Source organism: Eucyclogobius newberryi, unplaced genomic scaffold (assembly GCF_026437365.1).
Source record: "Eucyclogobius newberryi isolate DKJ021-1_F unplaced genomic scaffold, fEucNew1.0.hap1 SCAF_16, whole genome shotgun sequence".
In the NCBI taxonomy this organism is placed as follows: Eukaryota; Metazoa; Chordata; class Actinopteri; order Gobiiformes; family Gobiidae; genus Eucyclogobius; species Eucyclogobius newberryi.
In genome coordinates, this window is record NW_027315790.1 from 19,523,021 (window position 1) to 19,545,945 (window position 22,925).

Genomic DNA, 22,925 nt, shown 5'->3' on the forward strand with positions numbered 1-22,925 from the left:
CGCCCCAACTCCACCCCCTTTGAATGATCGTTTCTTTGTTCATTTCGAGCCGAGGGCAAAAAGACAACCCACGCATCACTTGTAGCTTGTGCTGCAGAACCAACTTAGAACAACAAGAATTAATTGGCTATTGCAATTAAACTTTACTTTTCATTTTACGATGACGTTTTATCGGTTAAATCAACGCTGTAAACTATGGCTTGGAGCAAAAGTAGTAAACACCGAGCTCAGCTGATCACTCTAGCTGTATAAGCGCTCATCGTTTGATCGCGGTGTGGTGGGGTCTTTCGGCAAAGCTCGTCCACTCAAGCGCCTGATCAAAACTCCTACTTGAGGACCTACTTAAAGTCGATTGCATATGGAAAAAAGGAAGTAAATATCGGCTGATAAATTGGCTGACGGCTATATCGGTAGATCTTTATTACTTTTACGGATGCAAAAACACAATTTCCCCATCATTAGCTAACTCAGTGTTGTATTTTGATGGAATCATGCATGTTTGAATAAACCTGAGGCTCGAGTGTTCCTGTTTTCACCTACCCCCCCGCTCTGGTTATTTTAAGACTCTGAGTGATACACGTAGGGTTCTAAAAGGTCACATTTTAAAATAAAAAAAAATAAATGCCTATGCACGGCTTGCTACAGTGAAATGCCACTATTAAGAGGTGGGGCTTATCCATTAGTACAGTATTAAATATTGCAATTTATAACAAACATCTATGTATGTTATAGTCCAATTCTAAGTACCTGAAAAAGCACAACAAAAGTATTAGGCATTTATTATGAATCCAAATGTATCCTTAACTCCTAGAAGGATTCCTGGCCCTACACAGCGGCATTTGTAAATACATCCTATACATTTGCTGCTGTCCTGTCTCCACCTAGGGATGCTTTACCTTCTCCTCCCTATCTGTCCATTCTATTTGTCCTCCCTCTTTGTCCCTACGCTCCTGTCTCCTCCTCGTCCTATCTGCCTGTGTAGCAATGAACCTAAGTGTGCGTGAGCTGAAGCATTCATTACAGGAGCCAGGGCCCACACATCTGACACTTTCCAACATTTCTACAAGATTATGTCTCCACTGTGGGCCCTGTACGTCTTAATGTTCTCATGCGGGGGTGTCACTGAAAGCAGGGACACAGTGCCCTCCAGTGGGACAAGAGAGTACTACAATCACCACAGAATGAAAGGAAATAAAAAAGGGATGTTGGTGGTGTGAATTAGGAAGAATTGAGGAATTGAGAAAAAAATAAATCTATACAAAAATCTGCCAGAAGATTTTGACTGAAATCAAATAGTTTGTATCAACCAGCAGTCAAGATCAGGTCTGATTTGCACGATTGTAGAGCACCTTTCATAACATAACTCATTAAAAATGGCTTTCTTTCATATCTTATTCATATTTTTATTACATTGTTGTGAGCACGTTTAAAAAAAATCCTTTTTGCTTTTGGAAGGACAGAGAAAGTTTTTCTGTGAACTACTGTATTAACACAATGTTAAAATTGAAACTCCTGCACAATGACCTGTTCAGTCTCGCTATATTTTGGTGTGAGCGTGTTATCATCACATCTTTAAGTAAATTACCATGATTATATATGCAACGGCTGTCAATACAACAAGTTGTTTTTTAGTTTTTGAATCAAGTCATTCTAGATCAATATTGTGATGTCCAAAATATAATAATGATCCAGAGTTGTCATAGGTAAGAACTATATAGCTAACAAAAGCGCAATAAGTCTTCTTTAACAAATAATCAAATACATTGTTTGCTAACCGGAGTAGCTCTACCATCTGTACCGCTTTTATTTGTACTGTCCTGCCATTTGGGCTTTTGTCCCACATCCCGCATATCAACCTTGTGCACCGCCTTTTTCATCTATTTCCCAAAGGTGACAAGTCAGACCAACTGCTCTGTCTGCATGTCCACAAGGGGCTTTTAGTGCACATCCATGCAAAGACAGTATCATGGGTCATGGGACGTAAAAAAAAGACACACAAACGCACGCACAGTAGAGCGCCACTGGCAACAATAAGGGAGCCAATCATATGTTGCAATCTGACCTGACAACAAGACAACAACCAATAGGCTTACATTTTACTATATAATGTTGCATCTGGTCGACGGTGTCCCACCAAATCCCATGGTCCGTCCCACTTTTGAGACTTTTTTGAGGTGGTCTCCCTAACTATGTCAATGTCATTTTGCCAAAGGGAGAAAACGTTTTGAGAAAACTGTTGTAATGTAGTGTTGATATTGTGAAAACAATGTTTTAATCATCATTAAGTACTATTTTTCAAATGTAATCTATTGATCATTGTTTATGTTGCACTGTATCACCAAAGCAAGTCCCTATGTTTGTGAATTTTGTTCATTAGCAACGGGAATAAACCTTTTCTGATTCTGAAAAACAGGTAGACTATAGATAATGTAGAAATATTGCCTGCTACTGGACGCATTACCTTTTAGCGGCATGAAAGATGGGCTGGCAATTCCTTCATGTATTTTTGTATGTAATGTAGTGTGTGTTGGTGTTGGTTTTGTTGTATTATACATTTGACTTGTCGTCATTGTACTTGAACCCTAATGATAGTCACAGACTCACCTCTGTAATGACGATCATCTACAAAAATGAAAGAGAGAGGAATATTTAGAAAACTATCAGATGAATGCTGATCAGTAGTGTTAGAGTGAACAGAGACTTACAGTGGCACACAGGCTTGGGGCTGTCCCACTTTCCAATCTTGTTGCACTGTGTTGAGTTGCGTCCTACGAGGATGAACCCGGGCAGGCAGCTATAGTGCAGTGTGGTGCCCTCCGCAGGTGGACCCTGGGGCCACAATGTCACCCGGCCGTTCTCAAGAGAAGTCCACATCCGGGGACACAGCAGCACTGGGGACAGGAGAGGATCACCAAGATGCAATCAACAGTCAGGTTTTCTTTTCTTTCTTTTTTTTCAAGTTAGAAATATGGGGGTAACAATGGACTCGAACTTTTACAGCCACGTCAAATCAATGACATCAGCAGCTTTTTACCATCTAAAAAACATTGCCAAATTCAAAAATATCAGAATCATAATAAGGTTTATTGCCATTTGTCAATGAACAAAATTTACAAACATAGGAACTTGTCCTGGTGATTCGATGCAACTCAAACAACAAAAGATTGAATAATGAATACAAAACAATGAACAATGAATAGCTACCAGATATATACAAAATAAGTAAGTGAAGTTAAAATAAGGTTAGAAATAGGCATGATATGTACATAAATATAATATGTAGTGCAATAAGAAGTGAACTGTGCAGTGAGTGCAAGGTGCTTAGGCAGTGTTCATGAGTCCAATGGCAGAGGGAAAGAAACTGTTCATGTGACGGGAGATTCTGGTCCGGATGGACCGTAACCTCCTGCCTGAGGGGAGTGGCCGCCTGCCTGAGGGGAGTGGCCTCCTGCCTGAGGGGAGTGGCCTCCTGCCTGAGGAGAGTGGCTCAAATAGTCCGTGTCCAGGGTGAGAAGGGTCGGCTGTGATCCGACCTGCACGTCCCAGAGCCCTTGAGACGTACAGGTCCTGCAGAGATGGAAGTCTGCGGCTAATCAAGCTTCTCAGCAGAGCGCACAATGCGCTGCAGTCTCTATTTGTCCCTGGCTGTGGCTCCAGCGTACCACACAGTGATGGAGGAGGTGAGGATGGACTCGATGATGGCCGTGTAGAACTGCACCATCATCTCCGCTGTCAGCTTTGCTTTCCTCAGCTGCCACAGGAAGTACATCCTCTGCTGGGCCTTCTTGATGAGGGAGCTGATGATGGGCTCCCACTTGAGGTCCTGGGTGATGGTGGTGCCGAGAAAGCGGAAGGAGTCCACAGTGGAGATGGGGGAGTATAGAGATGGTGAAGGGGGGCTGGGGGGCTTTGACTATCCTGAAGTCCACGATCATCTCCACTGTCTTCTGGGCGTTGAATTCCAGGTTGTTACAGCTGCACCAGCTCCACCTCCCTCCTGTAGACAGACTCATCCCCCTCCGAGATGAGCCCGATGAGGGTGGTGTCATCCGCAAACTTAATTAGTTTTACAGAGCCGTGGCTGGAGGTGCAGCAGTTTGTGTACAGGGAGAAGAGCAGGGGAGAAAGTACACTGCCCTGTGGAGCTCCTGTGCTGATAGTCCGCGTGTCTGAGACATTCTTCCCCAGCCGCACGCACTGCCTCCGATCCGTCTGGATGTCAGTGATCCACCTGCAGGTGGAGTCAGGCACGTTGAGCCGAGAGAGCTTGTCCTGGAGCAGAGCAGGGAGGATGGTGTTGAATGCCGAGCTGAAGTCCACAAACAGGATCCTGGCATAGGTTCCCGGGGAGTCCAGATGCTGCAGGGTGAAGTGGAGTGCCAGGTTGATTGGGTTGTCCACAGACCTGTTGGCTCTGTAGGCGAACTGCAGGGGGTCGAGCAGGGGGGAGGTGAAGGACTTGATGTGGGGGAGGACGAGGCGCTCAAATGACTTCATGACTACTGACGTCAGCGCCACAGGTCTGTCCAGTGATTAAGTCCAGTGATCCGGGGCTTCTTGGGGACAGGGACAATGATGGATGACTTGAAGGAAGCTGGGACATGGCATGACTCCAGGAAGGTGTTAAAAATGCCAGTAAACACAGTGGCCAGCTCGCCAGCACACCGTCTGGTTCAGCAGCTTTTCGAGGGTTGGATTTCCAAAGTAGATTAGACTACTGTAACGACCTGCTCACTGGCCTCTCCAAACGAGCTGTAAAACAGCTGCAGTTCATCCAGAACACTGCTGCTCGGGTCCTGACTAGAACCAGGAAGTACCATCACATTAGTCCTGTTCTCAGGTCTCTGCACTGGCTCCTGTGGCTCAGAGAATAGACTTTAAAGCAGCTCTGCTTGTGTATAAGTCTCTCCATGGCCTAGTACCAAAGTACATCTTGGGCATGTTCCATAGTGTTCATATTATGAACCATCTGGGGGTCAGGACTAAACATGGACCGGCCTCCTGCTGGTGCCAAGAGTTAGGACTAAACATGGACCGACCTCCTGCTGGTGCCAGAGTCAGGACTAAACATGGACCGACCTCCTACTGGTGCCCAGAGTCAGGACTAAACATGGACCGGCCTCCTACTGGTGCCAAGAGTCAGGACTAAACATGGACCGGCCTCCTGCTGGTGCCAGAGTCAGGACTAAACATGGACCGGCCTCCTGCTGGTGCCCAGAGTCAGGACTAAACATGGACCGGCCTCCTACTGGTGCCCAGAGTCAGGACTAAACATGGACTGGCCTCCTGCTGGTGCCAGAGTCAGGACTAAACATGGACCGGCCTCCTACTGGTGCCCAGAGTCAGGACTAAACATGGACTGGCCTCCTGCTGGTGCCAGAGTCAGGACTAAACATGGACCGGCCTCCTGCTGGTGCCAGAGTCAGGACTAAACATGGACCGGCCTCCTGCTGGTGCCAGAGTCAGGACTAAACATGGACCGGCCTCCTGCTGGTGCCAGAGTCAGGACTAAACATGGACCGGCCTCCTGCTGGTGCCAGAGTCAGGACTAAACATGGACCGGCCTCCTGCTGGTGCCAGAGTCAGGACTAAACATGGACCGGCCTCCTGCTGGTGCCAGAGTCAGGACTAAACATGGACCGGCCTCCTGCTGGTGCCAGAGTCAGGACTAAACATGGACCGGCCTCCTGCTGGTGCCAGAGTCAGGACTAAACATGGACCGGCCTCCTGCTGGTGCCAGAGTCAGGACTAAACATGGGGAATCTGTGTTTCAGTTTTATGCAGCTAAAATCTGGAACAGTCTTCCAGAAGATGTGAGATGTGTTCAAATCTAAGCTAAAAGCCGTTTTGTTTAGCTTTGCATCTGACTGAAAAGATTTTCTTTGCAATGAATAGAGATGAAGGTTTTGTGATTTCTGTCATGTGTTTTTCTTGTAATTTTAATGCATTTTTTCCTGTTGTGTGAAGCACTGCCTTGTGTACGAATTGTGCTCTACAAATAAACTTGCCTCTCCTTGCCTATCTCTTCAGTGTGGCTGCAAAGATGTGTGTCAAAGAAGTGAATAGAAGCTAGAAAAACAGGATCCTTCTAAATATCTACCATACCATACTACTACCATAATAATTTACTTCTTTCTAGAGAAACTACTGTTTTTCCTCATTATGGATTAGGGCTAGGGTTAGGTGAACTTTGCCTAAACTATTAACATTTTGATTCTCAACTGTGTAAGACTGTAAATAAAGATGAGTCTTTCATGCCACAGGTGCCACATCTCACTGCCAGTGCTAATCGAGAAACAATATTGGGCTGTGCTTCATGTCAGAGATGTATTGCTCTGAACCAACCAATGAAATGACTTTGCTTTGCAGGATGGGCCTGTGAACCTATTTGCATGAAGCAAAAACACTCACACTCAGTGACTCAGTGTCAGTCTGTGACACAGAGAGACAATGGCACAAGAAGTCAGGATTGATCTAGACAAGATTTCCTGTTCCATCTGTTCGGATCCACTGAAGGATCCAGTGACCATTCCCTGTGGACACAGCTACTGCCTCAGCTGTATTAGAAAACACTGGGATTATGAGAAGTCTGTAAGCTGCCCAATGTGTAGGAAGACCTTCGATAAAATACCTCCGAAGAATACGATACTGTCAGATTTAGTGGAGCAGCTAAAGAAGACTCAAGATGTGGCCAGTGGCATGGGCACTACAACAAAACGAAGAGCTTCCATATCTGTTGAAGAACGTTCCTATGATAAACTAAAGATGCCCAAGCTCACAGACACTTGTGAGAGCCACCAGAATAATATATGTTCTCTGCACAATGAGGAAAAGAAGATATTCTGCCGAACAGAGCAGCAGTGCATCTGTTACCTCTGCTACATCGACAAACACAAAAGTCATGACACATCGTCAGCAGAGGCAGAGATGAGTCAGAGGAAAAAGGAGCTGGAGGCTGTGCACCAGAGAAGGGTCCAGGAATTTCAAGGGATTAAGAAGGACATACTTCTGCTCCAACAAAAGCTAAAAGACATGGACAGGTCAGCGGATGAAATGGTGAGTGAAAATGAGAAAATGACTGATGAAGTGATGGCGCTCATTAAAGACAAGAGTTCAGATTTGACAAACAAAATAAGACGGCAACAGAGATCTCAGCAGAGCCAGGTCCAGGATTTACTGCGGATGAAAAACAGGGAAAAAGACCTCAAAAAGCAGGGGCTGCAAAATCTGGAGAAGCACTTGCATTCTGTCAGTTACATACAGTTTCTGGAGCAATATCCGGCCCCTTCTAAATGTGGTGAGTTTTCTGACCGAATCAAACTACCAACTTTGCATGATTTTCAGAATTTAACAACAGCTCTGTCACAAGAAAAATGCAAGATAAAAGACACAACCGTTGAAGTATTCAGACGTTTGGCACAGATGGTTCTTCCTGATAACTTACAATGTCCAAAAACAAATGATAAATACCGTGTTCCTTCAGTACAACTCTCGTTAGATCCACACACAGCCAGCGAGCACCTGATATTGTCTGAAAGCAACAGAAAAGTCACCTTTGTAAAAGACGCACAGTCATACCCACCTTATCTAGACCGATTCAAGGACAAAAATCAAGTTCTGACTATTGACCGTCTTCCAGACTGCTGTTACTGGGAGGTGGAATGGAGTGGACTGGGGGTCTCTGTTGGAGTGGCATACAATGATATTAAGAGAGTCGGACCCGGCAGCGGTTTTGGGAACAATGACAAGTCTTGGGTGGTCGACTGTGTCACCGCAGAGAACTACGTCTACAGACACAAAGAAGGGAGAAGAACTCTGTCACCCTGTGAGTCCAGCAGAGTGGGAGTGCTTCTGGATCACAAAGCAGGCATACTGTGTTTTTACCAAGTGTCGGAGACTAACACACTCATCCACCAAGTCCAGACCAGATTCACCCAGCCGCTGTATGCTGGACTCTGGGTTCACTATTATGGGGCGACAGCAAAAATGTGTGTCAAAGAGAGCGGAAGCAGAGAAACCAGGCACTGAAGACAGAGCTTGCAAGATTATGCCGTGGCAAAATATGAGCCTTGGGTTATGTATACTGTGTGTGGGTGCAGAGCCATTTTATTATTTTTGAAATGTGTTCCAAAAAAGCTAAATATTAAAAAAATAACACAACACACAATATTGTCTTTATGATCTTGTCAATGTTTACAAGAACATGATGCATTTAATGGAGGAAACAACGTTTGAGGTGGTTTTCATTTCAGATGAGCTTGTTTCACGTTTAAAAAAACAAAGCCATACTTTCTAGTTCAGCTTAATAACAATTCTGTCAATTGTTTTTGGTTTATTTATTTTCTCAACAACTTATCCTTGAATATTAAATCATGGTTTCCACATATCACACTGTATCAAGCACGGTTATAAATAATTGTTGTTTTTATGATTTTATGATTAAGTGACATCAACATTCAGATGGACTTTGAGAATACAAATACATACAATGTATTCTCCTTAGATTGGGGCAAGGCAAAGTAAGATTCTGTGTAATGCAAAAGCCTTCGTTTGACTCTGTAGTCAAATTACTTAATAATAACTTATTTTACTAAACAAATATTCTTCCTTTTCCACCTCTCAGGGTGAACCTTCAAATGCAAATCTAAGAATAACAAAGGCCTGGAGGGATGTTGCAGACACAAATAAACTTGTATTTCAACTCAGCAGGAGGTGGTTCACTATTTGATATTCCCTAATGCATGTATTTGAATTTTTTTGTAAACTACTTGTAATCAATAAAAAAGCAACATGCATGATGATTTTTTTAATCAAAGGGACAATGTATATTATTTTCTCAAAAAAGTGACATGAATTTTTCATTTTTCATAACCACCTAAGCAATCCACACATCAGTTTATTCACTTTTAAAAAAAGGTTTGGTAAATAAAACCTTTTATTAAAACATTTTCCAAATCATGTTTTATGGGATATTTTTCTAAGAAGATTTTATAAACCAATGACTTAATGCATTCCTTTTGGGAATCTCTTTAGGAAACTTGATACGCTTCTCTAAATAGCTTCTTCAATGACCTTCTCTGTTTAGCTTTTCCGTGGCTCTCCCGGTCCTCCTGGCAAAAGTGAGGTAAATAATAAAAAGTCACCTGCAAGGTTGAACTTGTAAAACAGTCAGAGTATTATTAGTTCCCTGTTATTATTTGCTTAACATTAGCATGGAGAACTGGGAGAGCAACAGAAAAGGATCATCGCAGAAGGGAACACAAATTGCAACAATTTGTAAATGAATAAAGTAAATTTTTTACAAAAACATTTCATAAATTGTGTTTTAAAAACTGTTTATATCCGCGCACGCATATGAAGCCTGCGTAAATTCAGCCTGGAAGACCTAACTCCATCCATCTACGTCAAGGCCACTATGGAAGGACCCCTCTCCCCAGCGCCATCATCGCACTCAAGCGGGCGCTCGCCTGTCCGTCTGTGAGAGTCAGATCCCTCACTTCACCATGGACTCTCCCAGGTTTCTGTGCTTATCCCAAAGAGGTTATGCAGTTTTTCCTGGCCAAAGAAGGAGGGTGAAAAGACAAGGGGCGTCTGCACCATGGCCCTCGCACCAGCTCCTCATCCCCAATCAACGCTCTCAAGTGACTCCTCCCCGCTCCAATCAGCACCAGGCGGTCACATTTAAGCCCTCAGGCAGATGGCTCGGCCGCTCAAACCGTACTGCGACCCACCACCTCCCCAGCTCCTCCTCTACATTCCCCTCATCCTCTACCTTCTCTTCACATCTACCACCACCAGTCTCCAGGCTCCGGGGGGAGACATCTGATACAAATAGATCATGGAGTGCCCATGATTGCAAAATCTTCCGCCGGGGTCTGAGCGCCAAATAACTCACGAATAAAGCTTGCTAAACAGTCCATTCTCGTGGTCTCTTTGTCTCTCCAGGGTGAAATGTATGTATGTGTGAATGAATTATATATATACCAAAATGACCATAATTATTATTAAAAAAAACAATAAATAAATAACTAAAATACTATTACATGCTCTAATTTAAAATAAATTAAGAAAAAAAAATATATATATATATTATATTATTATATATATATATATATATATATATATATATATATATAATTTGATATCCATCTGAGATAGAAGTAACTGTAATGAAAACTGTACAATAAAACAACAATAAATTAATAAATTGGAAAAAAAAAAAATTGTCTGTTTTTCTTTTTCTTTTTGATAGATTAATGTTATTATATTGAATTATTGAGTTGGGCTATTTTCCTTCATTATTGTTTTTCTAAAAGCAGTATCCAGATGACTACTACTGAATCTTTTTCTACAGTGGAACACTTGAACAAATGAGGGATTACACCGACTTGCACATCACATGATTCCGTTGCGCACACAGACCGGGGGAAAGACCCCAAAGCCGCAGTGGGCACAGGCTGAATGAATGTAGACAGAAGTAGCTGCTTTTAAATAAATGCTCAGAATTGCGTGCCTCGGTTTGCAAACCCTTGTAATAAAGCATGAGTTAATTCATTATTATTAAATATCTATAAATATGATTTAATAAAAGTGTCATCCCATTTAACATGGCACTCAGGGGTTTCCATACAGGTCATGCATGTATTAATATAATTTCATGACTTTTTTTCATAGTGTAAAAGGATTTGATAACTAATGGTTGTCTATGAATAACATAACTCTGAAGACATTTGAACAAACATGATTACTGTATTTTCCGGACTATAAGTTGCACCTTTTTTCATAGTTTTGGCTGGTTTGCGACTTATACTTACTTAAATTTATACTTATATACTTATACTCCAAAGCGACTTTTATGTGATATTATTTGTTATTTTCACACTTGCAACCGCATTTCATACTCCAGTGCAACTTAAATGTGTTTTTTTTTCTTTTTCCCCCTTCTCTAATATGCATTTTTTGACTTATAGTCCGGAAAATACGGTAATTGCCCATTCTCAAGATCATACATGAACATATTTATTCATCAAGTGTTACCAACATTCCTGTTTACTGTAATCACCTTATTTATAGAACACCTTAAAAACAAAAAAGTCAACCAAAGTTCTTAACACATAAATGTAGTATCTGTACATTTCCACGGAGGCACCAGGTCACCCTCATTGTCCAGAAAATATATAAATATCTGAGAGTACTGATGGCGAATGACCAGGTAATCAATTAAGCAACGCAGGGGAACAATCGCCTCTGATGTTGAGCCCGAGTCCTCACGTGGAATCACTTTTGCTTCAATCTAATTTAGTAAACGTTTCATATTTACTCCTTTTGCAATCTAATACGAATAACATAGTTGCTTCCCTTAATCAGAGTAGTACTTACAGCACTGGCTCTTGTGGCCCATGTCGGTCCAAGTGCCATTGAGCAGACACTTCCTGACCTTTGGCCCCACGATGACCCGGTTTCCTCTGCAGATGTACTCGATCTCGTAATCCACCGGCAGCACCTGCACACTGCGGATCTGGACACAACACAGAATAAAGTACTGCGTATCACGAGTGGAACTGATCTAGTATTGATGTGGTCAGTAGTCCTAACCCTACGGTGATATTTGAGAAGTAGAGGGTCAAATAAATAACTTTATAACTCATTAAAGACAAACAACTTAGGTTATTAAATTCTGCTTTTTATTTATTTTAATGATTATTGTGGCAAACATAGTGGTCATAAATACAACCTATTATAATAACATACAAAATATGATATTTCCAGAGAATTACTTAACTGACTTTTCTTACTGGAAAGACTTGCAAATTAGTGAAGTAAGAGTATTGCTACTGTGTCATCAGGACTGATACAACATAAAGTGCATCAGGGAAGTATTCATAGCGCTTCACATTTTCCACACTTTGTTGCCTTTTTCCAAAATGGATTTAATTCATTATTTTCAACAAACAATATCCCATAATGATAACTTGATTCTCGTGTACACACTTGTACACAAAAGTATTCAGAGCCTTTGCTCAATACTTTGTTGAAGCAGCTTTGGCCCTGATCACAGCCTCTTTTTGTGTTTAATGCTACAAGCTTGGCACAAGTATTCATGGGCAGTTCCTCCCATTCTTCTTTTTCAGAAGCTCTCAAGATGTTTAGTGAGCGTCGGTTCACAGCCATTTTCAGATCTCTCCAGAAATGTTCAGTTGGGTTCAAGTCTGGCCTTTGGGCCACTCAGGAACATTCACAGAGTTGTCCTGTAGCCTCCTTTGTTCTCCTGGCTGTGTGCTTAGGGTCGATGGAAGGTTCTTCTCTCTCCACAGACGACAGAGATCTGTCCGAGTGACCATCGGGTTCTTGGTCACCTCCCTGTCTAAGTCCCTTTTCCCATGATTGCTCAGTTTGGTCAGGCCCAGCTCTAGGAAGAGTCTTGGTGGTTCCAAACTGTTTCCATTTACGGATGATGGAGGCCACTGTGCTCAGAGGAACCTTCAATGCTGCAGAAATGTTTCTGTACCTTTCCCCAGATCTGACAATCCTGTCTCTGAGGTCCACAGACAGTTTTTCAAATCATGTCCAATCAACTGCATTTACCACATGTGGACTCCAAACAAGTTATAGAAGCATCGCTAGGATGATCAGTGGAAAAATACATTTGAGCTCAATGTCGAGTGTCATGGCAAACACCGTGAACTTATATCCATGTGTTAAATAAAATAAAACATAATTATGATTATGATTTATGTAATGAATTCAATGCATTTTGGAATAAGGCTGTAACATAACAAAATGTGGAAAAAGCGAAGCGCTGTGAATACTTTTGGCGAGACAATAGCCTGAGCTATTTTCCAACAGTAGAATAATATTATTGAGAACATTTTAACACTGTGGATTATTAAATATGGAAAACAAAAAACATTGCATAATTTATCAACAATGTTATATTTCACTCAATTACTAAGAAGATGTTATGTGTTGGCAAGTGCTCAAATAAGTATATATGAGGTTCTTGGCGATGCAGAGGTGTGCTCACCTGCTCCTGGGTCAGACCCCTATAGCGAATGCCTCCTTCCCTGGGGGGACGGATGATGGCACAGCCTGAAAGAAAGAGACACAGTCAGTAATACATCCACAACATGTCAGACGAGGGGCTTTAAAGGCTCTTTCACGTAACACTAAAGAGATTATCCACGGACTTTTAGGGAGGAAACAATACTGTTTAATGTTTTTTGAGTGTAAACTGATGGAATAAACTAATTCAGTTCATGAATATCCTTGTGACATTCTCAGTTTTTATTTTTTATTTGATATGAATTTAACATTTATATTGATTGAGACCACATGCATTGTTTTAAGTGTTATAGTACAAGTGGTCATTTACAACACCTGACCACTGGAGGGTTTTTAAATGATTAATATAGCATTGCTAGCACTAATCCGCAGTGTTGTGAGTTCGAATACATAGTCTCATCCTCATTTCACACTACACTGTACAGTTGAATAAAGTCTACGGGCCAAAAAAACAAACAAACAAACAAACAAACAAACTCAAAAACACATAAATTAGCATTATTTTGCTAATGTGATAGTAAACTCACAGAACCTTTTAAGTATCCCAGTCGCTCCCTCCATGGAAGCTTTAGACACGTTTAACCTGAGCAAGCTGTCGCACAAGCTTTACGAGCACTAGAGCACTAGCTTACAGCGAAACAACAAATTAAGCTAACTTAGCGCGCTACTTTCACTATTTCCAATTACAAAGCCAAAGTAAGAAGAATAACTGGATAATGTGGCTTATGCCTATTATTGTAAACAAAACCTCAGTATCGTGGCCTTTTGATTATACTGTGAGCCTCCCCACAATGTCGCAATAAATATCATGGTTCGTACCGCAATAATATTGTACCGTGAGATTTGCATATTGTTACATTATTTTCACTGGGGTAGTCGTAAAACTCATAAATTGCATCCACAGATTTCAGAATGATGAAGAATTAGGACCGTTACCACAGCAAATTAACCATTGAAAGCAAAATAAAATCAAAATGTTTCTTTTAAACAGGATTTACAAAATAATTTAAAAACTAGATTTGCACTGACGAATACCATACTTTTACTTTTATTATCATTTGTTATTATTATTCTTCAAACATTCACATGAAGTGTGCTTTCCCATTTAACGCAAATGAATTAAAACTCTATGACTACTTCCTTCCCTTGCCACTAGATGGAGCCCTCTGCCATCATATCCCAGTCCAGCTAAATGACCAGCAGCAGCAGTCAGTGTGCAGAGTGCATAGTGATTCCCCCTCTCTAACAGCTCTTCCATATGAGCTGGAGCTTGTTGCTGGCCGCGTGACTTATTTGTCAGTGCAAATGAAAAGAATTGGGGGTTCAGTGCGTGTAATGGGGTCAGTTGGGGTCTAATCGGAGGCACGAGACAAGGCCTGTCTCTGCGAACGCCACAACATAGCACGGGTTTGGGGGAAGTGACAAAAAGAATTATGTTCACCTCAATTAACTGCCTGCCTTTAGGTACAGAGGCGTTAGAGGGCTTGGGTAATGCGCAGGCGTGTATGGAGTGGAGCCGAATGAACAAAAAAAAGGTCAAAAATATGAAATGTGTGTATTATGTGTGACTAGAATGACTGGCTAAAATGTCAGACTAAACGTGAACTATACGATGTTGCAGCAGAGTTCAAGAGAAAACAGACATTTGGTGAACAATATGGCATGTAAAATGAGATAATAATGATCCATAGATTGCTTGTTCAATTCCAGCTCCCACAGGTGCAAACTGCCATTGAGTCCATGGGCAAGGCACTTTACACACCTCGCCTCCAATGTGTGCGTACACTGGATGCATATGAATGTGTTTGAGTGCCTGGAGGGGGAATAGCACACTGCTGCAACCGCCCGATTGTACTATTTTTACATTTTTACATCTATTTGGCCCTTGGTATTTCTCCAGTTCCTCCGGAGTGTTTAAAATGGCCAAACAACGTATGAAGAAAATATTTCCGTATTACATCGGTATTGGTATCAACCTAAAATTGCCATATCTGTGCACCACTAATTACAAGTACAAATGCTATTGCCAAATCTGTTCTACAAAATGCGATTAATTAAAGAGTTTAAAGCCGGATTACGTTGTTTAAATCTGTACTGGCGCCGCTATGGGTGTGCCAGGGCTGACCAAACAGAAAGCTGGCACACCCAAAAATATGAGTACATTTGTAATAGGCCTAAATATTTCTAAGGGTATTATTTACCCTCGTACTTGGATTTGCTGCTCTTGCTCAGTGCTCATGTCTCCTCCACGCTTTCCCCTCATGCGCTTCTCATTTAAGGCAATTTGCTCTCTTTTCCCTTGTGTTCATTCTCTGAAGTTAATATCACCTTCTCACATTATATATATAATGTCCTGCATTTGTTTAGCGCACAAACGTGTATGCCATTCAAATATTTCATTATGTCAGAACAACCTGCACTTGCCCCATTAGTGACCGCGATGAGTAACAGGTCAACGTTGGGCTGAGAGAGAGAGAGGAGGGCCAGAGATATGAACTCTTTATTGAATGTGCACACTTGTAGAGCTATTACTGCCTAGGGACTATCCCAGTGTCACCCAGGGCACAAGTCCCAAGTCATTGTCAAAAACAGCGGTGCTCAGCGAGGCCAGGACATTTATAGGCATAATAAACTGTCTTTATGAAGCCATCAGAATTCCCACTCAAAACATGGCAAAGAAATCGCATTTCAGTTATGCCCGAAAGTGGTTGCCCGAAAGTGGTTGTACATTTAGAGTTTGCTGCAGTCATTCTGCCCATGTTTTGGTGTAGTCAGCGAGGTTGATGATAAAATAATATTCCATTTTCTTTCACATGAGTCATTTGTCATTGTGATAAGGCCGTGGTCCTCTCAGGGCAGTGTCCAAGGGCTGAGAACAGAACATTATGTGACGCAGTGTCATCCTGGACAATGGATGAATGAATGAAGGGTGAAATTTAAGTTGATGACTTCCCGAATGACGGCTGTCTGGCTCAGATCGGCTCTGTCAGGCTGCAGTTGAATCCGTTTGATTTATCCGTCTATATTACGAGTTCGCCTGGGGAGATTTGACATTTTGGCGTGGAAGCAGATGTACAATGAGCTTGTACACAACGCTACAGCTAATACCTGCGGGCTGGGGGACTCTTTAAACAGAAGAGTGGTTGGTGGGATTTGTGTGAGGTGGTGGTGAGGCTGGGCTGTAGTGCAGAGTAAATGAGCCTTGTCCACTACAATCTCCAGAGAAAGCCAATTTCACGCTCTCAGATCTCACTGATGTGACACACAAGTGGAATCCAAAAGCAATCCACAACTGTGTAAGGAGCTATGTACAGTAGCAACAGAGACAGAGACGTGTGTGTGTGTGTGTGTGTGTGTGTGTGTGTGTGTGTGTGTGTGCGTGTGCGTGTGCGTGTGTGTGTGTCAGAGCCGATTAACATGCCGAGATGCTAAGGCATTTTATAACGGTTTATCTCAACAAAGACAACAAATTACACCACATTACAAACATTATATTGGCTTCGAATCCGTCATAGAATTAAATTAAACATTATTTACTTAGATGGCTAAAGTTAGATGCCTATAAAACAAACCATTTTCTATGTATTATTGGCATCGAACTGTAGCCATCTAAGACTTGCAGTTGCTGTTTATTGAGACCACAAACAGAAGTAGCTCTCTGCCCTTTCATTTGGTAAAAGTAGCTCTCAGAGAGGAAAAGGAAGGAGACCCCTGCCTAGGTGGTCCAAAGATTTTGACAGAGCTTTTAACTACTATTTTCGGCCTCTGAGATCAGCTGGTACTTTCCTTGGCTGTTCTGACCAACCATGACGAAGCCTCATTTGTTTCTATACATCCAAATTATGGAACTCTCTTACCACACATTTTCTCTCTGATTCTGTGGCACATCTACCTCTTTGTTGAATTATTTGTGACCATCTAAGTATGGCGCAGACTGCTAGTCGCATTGCTTTGCCCTGCTGCCGATATTTGCCTTTAAAATCTCCTTTGACTGATTGGGCTTAGCGTGGGCTCTGGGACGCCCGGGCCAAGTTCACCATCTTTAATCAGCTGTTCCGGCTGCTGTAAAGAAGATTCTCTTTTGTGCCTTCACTTTCAGAATCACTGCTTTGTCGCCCGTGTCCTTCTGGTAAGATTGTTTCAAAGATGGTCATACTTTGATTTACTCTTATCATGGTTAGTGAATTCACCCCCCCGGTTGGGAATTATGTTTCGTTTTGCATCTCTTTGCATGATTAGGGTCTGGTTAAAGCTCATTGATATAAACTGTCTCAAGTTTGTACAGCGTGCTTTATTTTCTGTGCTCTTACTGACTTGTTTTAGTTCATTTCGTTGCTTCTTTGTTGGGCGAGAAGTTACATTTGGACAGTTTTACAGTCTGGGGTCTTAACCTGTTTTTGACTGTTTGACTCGAGTTTAGAGTCCTCAGTCTGCGCTCTGTGATTTATCATTGGTTTGTGTTTTTTTTTAAAAGCATTGTTTGCTAATTCAGGCAGGTGGCGACTTGTTTGTGTACAAGGACATGCAGCAAGACCAAGATGATCGTTTGTGGTGGGATCAAGTTTTTCAATCCGAGATTTATGGATCAAACTCATTTTTAGAACCAAAAAAAATTCATGCAGTCTGCAGTAGTACGCTTGTGGAGAATCATGCTGCAAATAGGACCTGTGTCTTAAAGCTCTTCCAAATAGGTGTCAGCGTCCCATCAAACTTGGACTTAAAGCAAGACATTCTCTGACCGATTCACACTAAGATCTTTGAATGGAATGCTGTAATTAGTGTCATTATCACCACTATTTTCTTTTGGAGTTGACATATCTGATTTCAAACATTTTAAATTGTCCGTACTCGCACCCTTTTAGGTTTAAGCTGTCTCGTGTTGCGGCTTGGTCATTTTTTTTCTCCTGCTTTGTCGAGATCTGAATATGTAGAATTCAGCTCTAGCTTGACCTCTCCATGTTTTGATTGCATGAATTTCAGGTCATCTGAAAGAATGCTCTTATCCTCTTTGAGAGATGCAACTTTTTTCTGCCCCTCCCCCCATCAGAGTGGGCCCCCTTTGTTCCTCTGTCTCCCACTTCTGCATTCAGGCAATGGCTGAAGCGGATAGTCAGCTGTTAAGATCTGCACCTTCTCAGCACCATACTGCATTGCTGGACTAAAAAAATCTCTGCGCAGAGATCAGTGCCAAAGACGGCCCTAAGGACCCAAAGAGCTCAGATGAGGCCTTGATCCACATCTGAGCCTTCCCCCGGACACAAAGCAGTGAGGTTTCCGTTTGATTATTCAAGAACTGATAAAAAAGTTACTTTTCAATACCTGCGTTTCATCCTAAATTGAGCCCAAAAAGATTCAAAATAGTTATAATTGTTGGTCAATGATTTGACCATTCCCCTTATATATATATATATATATATATATATATATATATATATATACTGTATTTGTGTGTGTGTCCCGCTCGCTCTTAACATACAGCTTGCTATCATCCATGTAGAGGAGGTGACTGAGGGGGTGTATTGTTGATTATTTGGCTGAGGGGGTTCAGCCCTATGCAGAACAGTAATGGGGACAGCCCATCACCTTGATATATGCCACATTTGGCTTATACCAAGACTGACACTTGTGTAAGTGGCTTGCCATTGGCCTCAAGGATGGTTTTCCACAACCTCATCGAGTTCCCTATGAAGGCTCTTAGAGATGTACAACTCCAAGCATTCAATGATCCAAGAATGTAGCATTGAGTCATATGCTTTCTTGTAATCAATCCAGGCAGTGCTCAGGTTGGTGTGTCGGGTTCTACTGTCCCGTCTACCAGGAGCTGATGTTTTGCATTTAACCACATCTGAAGCATGTTAACAGGCAGCTAGAAGGATCAATGCACTACAAAAGGCATTACTAGATATCACGATACCAAATATGAAGTTAAGAGTGAACACCAAATTTTGGGACAAAGTACTTCATTTTTGGTTCTAGCCGCCTGCGCTTCAGATGTGGTTAAATGCTCCGGAGAAGACCTTACATCTCATTGATTATTAACCGCAGGCTTCGTGAATCTAAGTGGCCTCCCAGGAACACGGTTCCCCTCTGTGTGCGGCATTCCTCTGCTCTCACATCGCGCTCAAGGAGATATTAGTCTTCCTGCTCCATGGAACCGCTACAAATCTCTCTGGCAATATCAGCCCGCTCCAATCTTAGGAAATATGTCTTTTAAAATGCATCCATAAAATATTTGCATATGGAAGGACTTATGCAAAACTAAAAGGAATTATGGTATGGATTTATGAGTAACACCTTATGACCGATTCTGTCTGTATTTCACGTTTTATACCCTAAAAGTGCACCATGGAACTTTTCTGGGTTAGCCAACTGTTAGATATTGTATCTCACCTAAGAAAATATTTGGTGAAAACCAGGCATCTTATTTACAGGATAAAACATGCTTATGTATTTTAAAAGTTGTTATTTAAAATTTACATAAACTCAATTGGGCAAAATCTAATACACAGTAGCATCCACTTGTTTGTCATTCTTCTTTAGAAATAAAATGTGTGTTCCTCTTAATTGTAGAAAACAGTTGATCCAGGCTACATTTCTTTCAGTTCTAGATTATGGTGATATTATATATATATATATATATATATATATATATATATATATATATATATATATATATATATATATATATATATATATATATATATATATATATATATATATGCATTCTACAGCAACAGTGTTAAAACCTCTGAACTCAGTTTATCATTCAGCTCTAAGGGTCATTACAGGAGAAGGAAACAGAACTCACCACTGTCAGTTATACTCTGAAGTAGAATGGCAATCACTGGATGCAAGACGAGAACAGCACTGTCTTTTCTTTGTTATAAGGCTCTAGTTGGCATTTTGCCTGATTATGTATCAAGTTTATTGCACATCAGTTCAGGTATTCATCGTTTGAGGTCTCAGGAAACTTTTATCTTACAATCCCATCGAGTCAACACAGAGACAGGAAAAAAGCTTTCAACAATTTTTCTCCCTCCTGTGGAACAAAACTTTTATTAAAATTAAATATTTTTATGCCTTTTAATGATTTTAAAGAACTGGTCAAGGACTACTCCAATACTTTGCAAAGATGTTAGCCTAGACTGGGGGAAGTATGACAGCTTGAGCACTATCCTCTTCTTCTTCTGACTACTTATGCTATCAAACAATATTTATTTTTTGATTCCACTTGCAAACTGTTCACCGCCTTCTTTTCTTTCTCTCACTCCTGAGGACCTGTGGACCCAGATGCCCCTCCCCTGGTGAAGTGGTCCCTGCCCTGTGTGGACGGTCCCTCATCTGCCTGAAGAGTGGCTCCAGTTCGCCTCAGACGGTCCCTCATCTGCCTGAAGAGTGGGTCCAGCTCGACTCAGACGGTCCCTCTTCTGCCTGAAGAGTGGGTCCAGCTCGACTCAGACGGTCCCTCATCTGCCTGAAGAGTGGGTCCAGCTCCAGTCTCCCTCGTGTCCGTCTGTCCGTCTGTGAGAGTCGGATCTCTCCTTCACTGGAACTCCTCCAGGTTTCTACGCTTTTTTCCCAAAGAGGTTTTTTTGTAGTTTTTCCTGACCGAGAAGGAGAGTCTAAGGACAGAGGACCCTGGGACATCGTCCCTCGCCACCACAGACATTGTCTGACTTCATCGCCACCACAGACATTGTCTGACTTCATCGCCACCACAGACATTGTCTGACTTCATCGCCACCACAGACATTGTTGATTAATTTCTCCCTGTGGCCCTCAGAGGCAACTGTTGTTGTGATTTTGGGCCTTACAAAAATAAATTGATTTGATTTGATTTGATTAGACCAGGGGTGGACAAACTACGGCCCGCGGGCCACATGTGGCCCATTTGTCTATATAATCCGGCCCGCCAAACATGCCAAGTAATGTAAAAAAAAAAAATATATATATATATATATATATATATATAATTTTTATTTTTTTTTAATTATTTTTTTTCCTTTTTTGTTCTCAGGCATCTGTCTGCACTTGTATCCACTGGCAAATATTCCTGTGAGTGGAAAGGGTGTTCATTATAACAATAAACCTGCCTACCATTTATTTCAGAATTTATTTGAAAATGGAATATAATGGCCACAAATGGATTTAGTTAAACTAATATAATTGAAATAGTATACATTTAGGCGTGTTGACACCAGCTCTTTTAATCAGTTATAAGTGAGATGAGCTCCATAGTAATGTTCAGGGCTTTGAGAAAGACAGATCTCCTTTGGCTCACGTCAGTAACAAACAGCTTTGTGAAGAATTAAAACAGGTAGGATTAGGCTCTGGCACTACTTGTCTCCTCCTCTTCTCCTCCTCTCTCTCTCTTCTCTCTGCCAATTCAAATTCAAATTGTTATAAAGTTGCTTCCTTGCCAAAACATACCTGGAGTTGTGTTTAAACTAAGGAATTTTTACAATTTTGTTTGATGAACTCTTGAAAATGCATGTGGTCGAGCTGGCACTAAACAACACGTTACAAATGTATTTTGGCCTATTTTAGCACATTTACAGACTATTTTGTTTTTCAAAACATGCACATAGAAGCACTTTGTGTATTTAAGGGCAGGAAAGAAGTATTTTCTCTGACTGGATTTAACAACAGTTTGATTTATTGATTCTGGTCTGATTCTGATTCTGATTTCTTGGCTTGTTCCGCGGTTGTGATGCTTTGACCAATAAGATTCAAATTATCGTCATGAAGTTACACCTTTTACCGACTGCTTTTGACGAGAATTTGTCTGGAATGATAATGTGTAGAACTCAATACAGAGTGATTTCACTTTTCATGAGTTTCATTAGACCTGACCTTGTGTGTGTTTAATAGGAGGAGGAATGCTGTTAATGTTCTGAGGTCAGATGCAGGTTGCTTATGGTTACTTTTAATCTGTTCTAATAAAAAAGTATGACAACAGGGCAAAAGACAGAAAACAGTATGTTAGGGTCAAAAATAAAATCTTTCACGCAATGACTATAATGAGGGCTCAACTCGTGTTGTTTAGTGTATTTGTCAATGATTTGCCAGACGTGTGCTCTGCTGTGTCATGTCAATTATACGCTGATGACCCCTTAGTCTATGTCCAAAATAAAAAACAAATCAGCAGGCCGCCAAGAAGCTATCATCTGTAATGTTTTTAATATTAATATTTGCATCTCAATGTTATTTAAACCATGTGCATGTTCAAAGTCTACAAGCTGAGAGACCTATCCAACAGTTCAGGTAAGGTCAACTTGATGAAGGCGTTCATACAGTAAAACTGAAATACAAATACTCAGAGGATATGGCACAATCCCATTTAGAAAGTTAACCCCGCACACTCTTGGAATTTGGTCCCTACTGAACTGAGGAACATGGCATAATTGTCTGCCTTTAGTAGATGTATAAAACAGTGGCTTTTGACAATCAGACTTGTGAGCATAAAGTGAACTAACCTATGTGTTGTAACTAACCACTCCAACAAATGTTTGTATTGTTGGGAGATTGATTGTTCTGCCTAAATGTTTAAGTTTCTTGTGTGTCAGTGAGTGATTTGCATGCAGAAAGCAGGGTGGAGTTACTTTAAGCATTTTTTTTTTACATACTTTATGTTATTTTCAACATGATACAAACATTGAAATGTCCAAAAATAATATCCTTTAAAATTCAGAGCCAGCTTTCTTGCCTTTCTTGCAGTGTCACCTTGATGTGCACGGGGCTAATGTTGCGCTAACTACTCTTGGCAAGTTTACTCCTTCAATAGCGGGACTTATTCCTGCTTCATCAGCCACAGGAGCACAGAGCCTGGAGGTATAGGCAGAAAGTTATTTGAGGTCACACCG

General features: G+C 41.4%; 1 protein-coding gene across 1 annotated transcript in view; it reads right to left on the bottom strand.

The window, feature by feature from the left end:
- Window positions 1-739: 739 nt before the first annotated feature.
- The window catches only part of LOC140362325 (gamma-aminobutyric acid type B receptor subunit 1-like), a 117,518-nt gene continuing 95,332 nt past the window's right edge, over window positions 740-22,925 (bottom strand). Inside the window, exons 3-7 of the mRNA XM_072448437.1 lie at window positions 13,025-13,089; window positions 11,380-11,518; window positions 2,706-2,891; window positions 2,605-2,622; window positions 740-747 (exon numbers count right to left, since the gene is read on the bottom strand). Coding sequence (XP_072304538.1) covers window positions 740-747; window positions 2,605-2,622; window positions 2,706-2,891; window positions 11,380-11,518; window positions 13,025-13,089 — 416 coding nt within the window. The remainder of the gene's footprint in view (window positions 748-2,604; window positions 2,623-2,705; window positions 2,892-11,379; window positions 11,519-13,024; window positions 13,090-22,925) is intronic.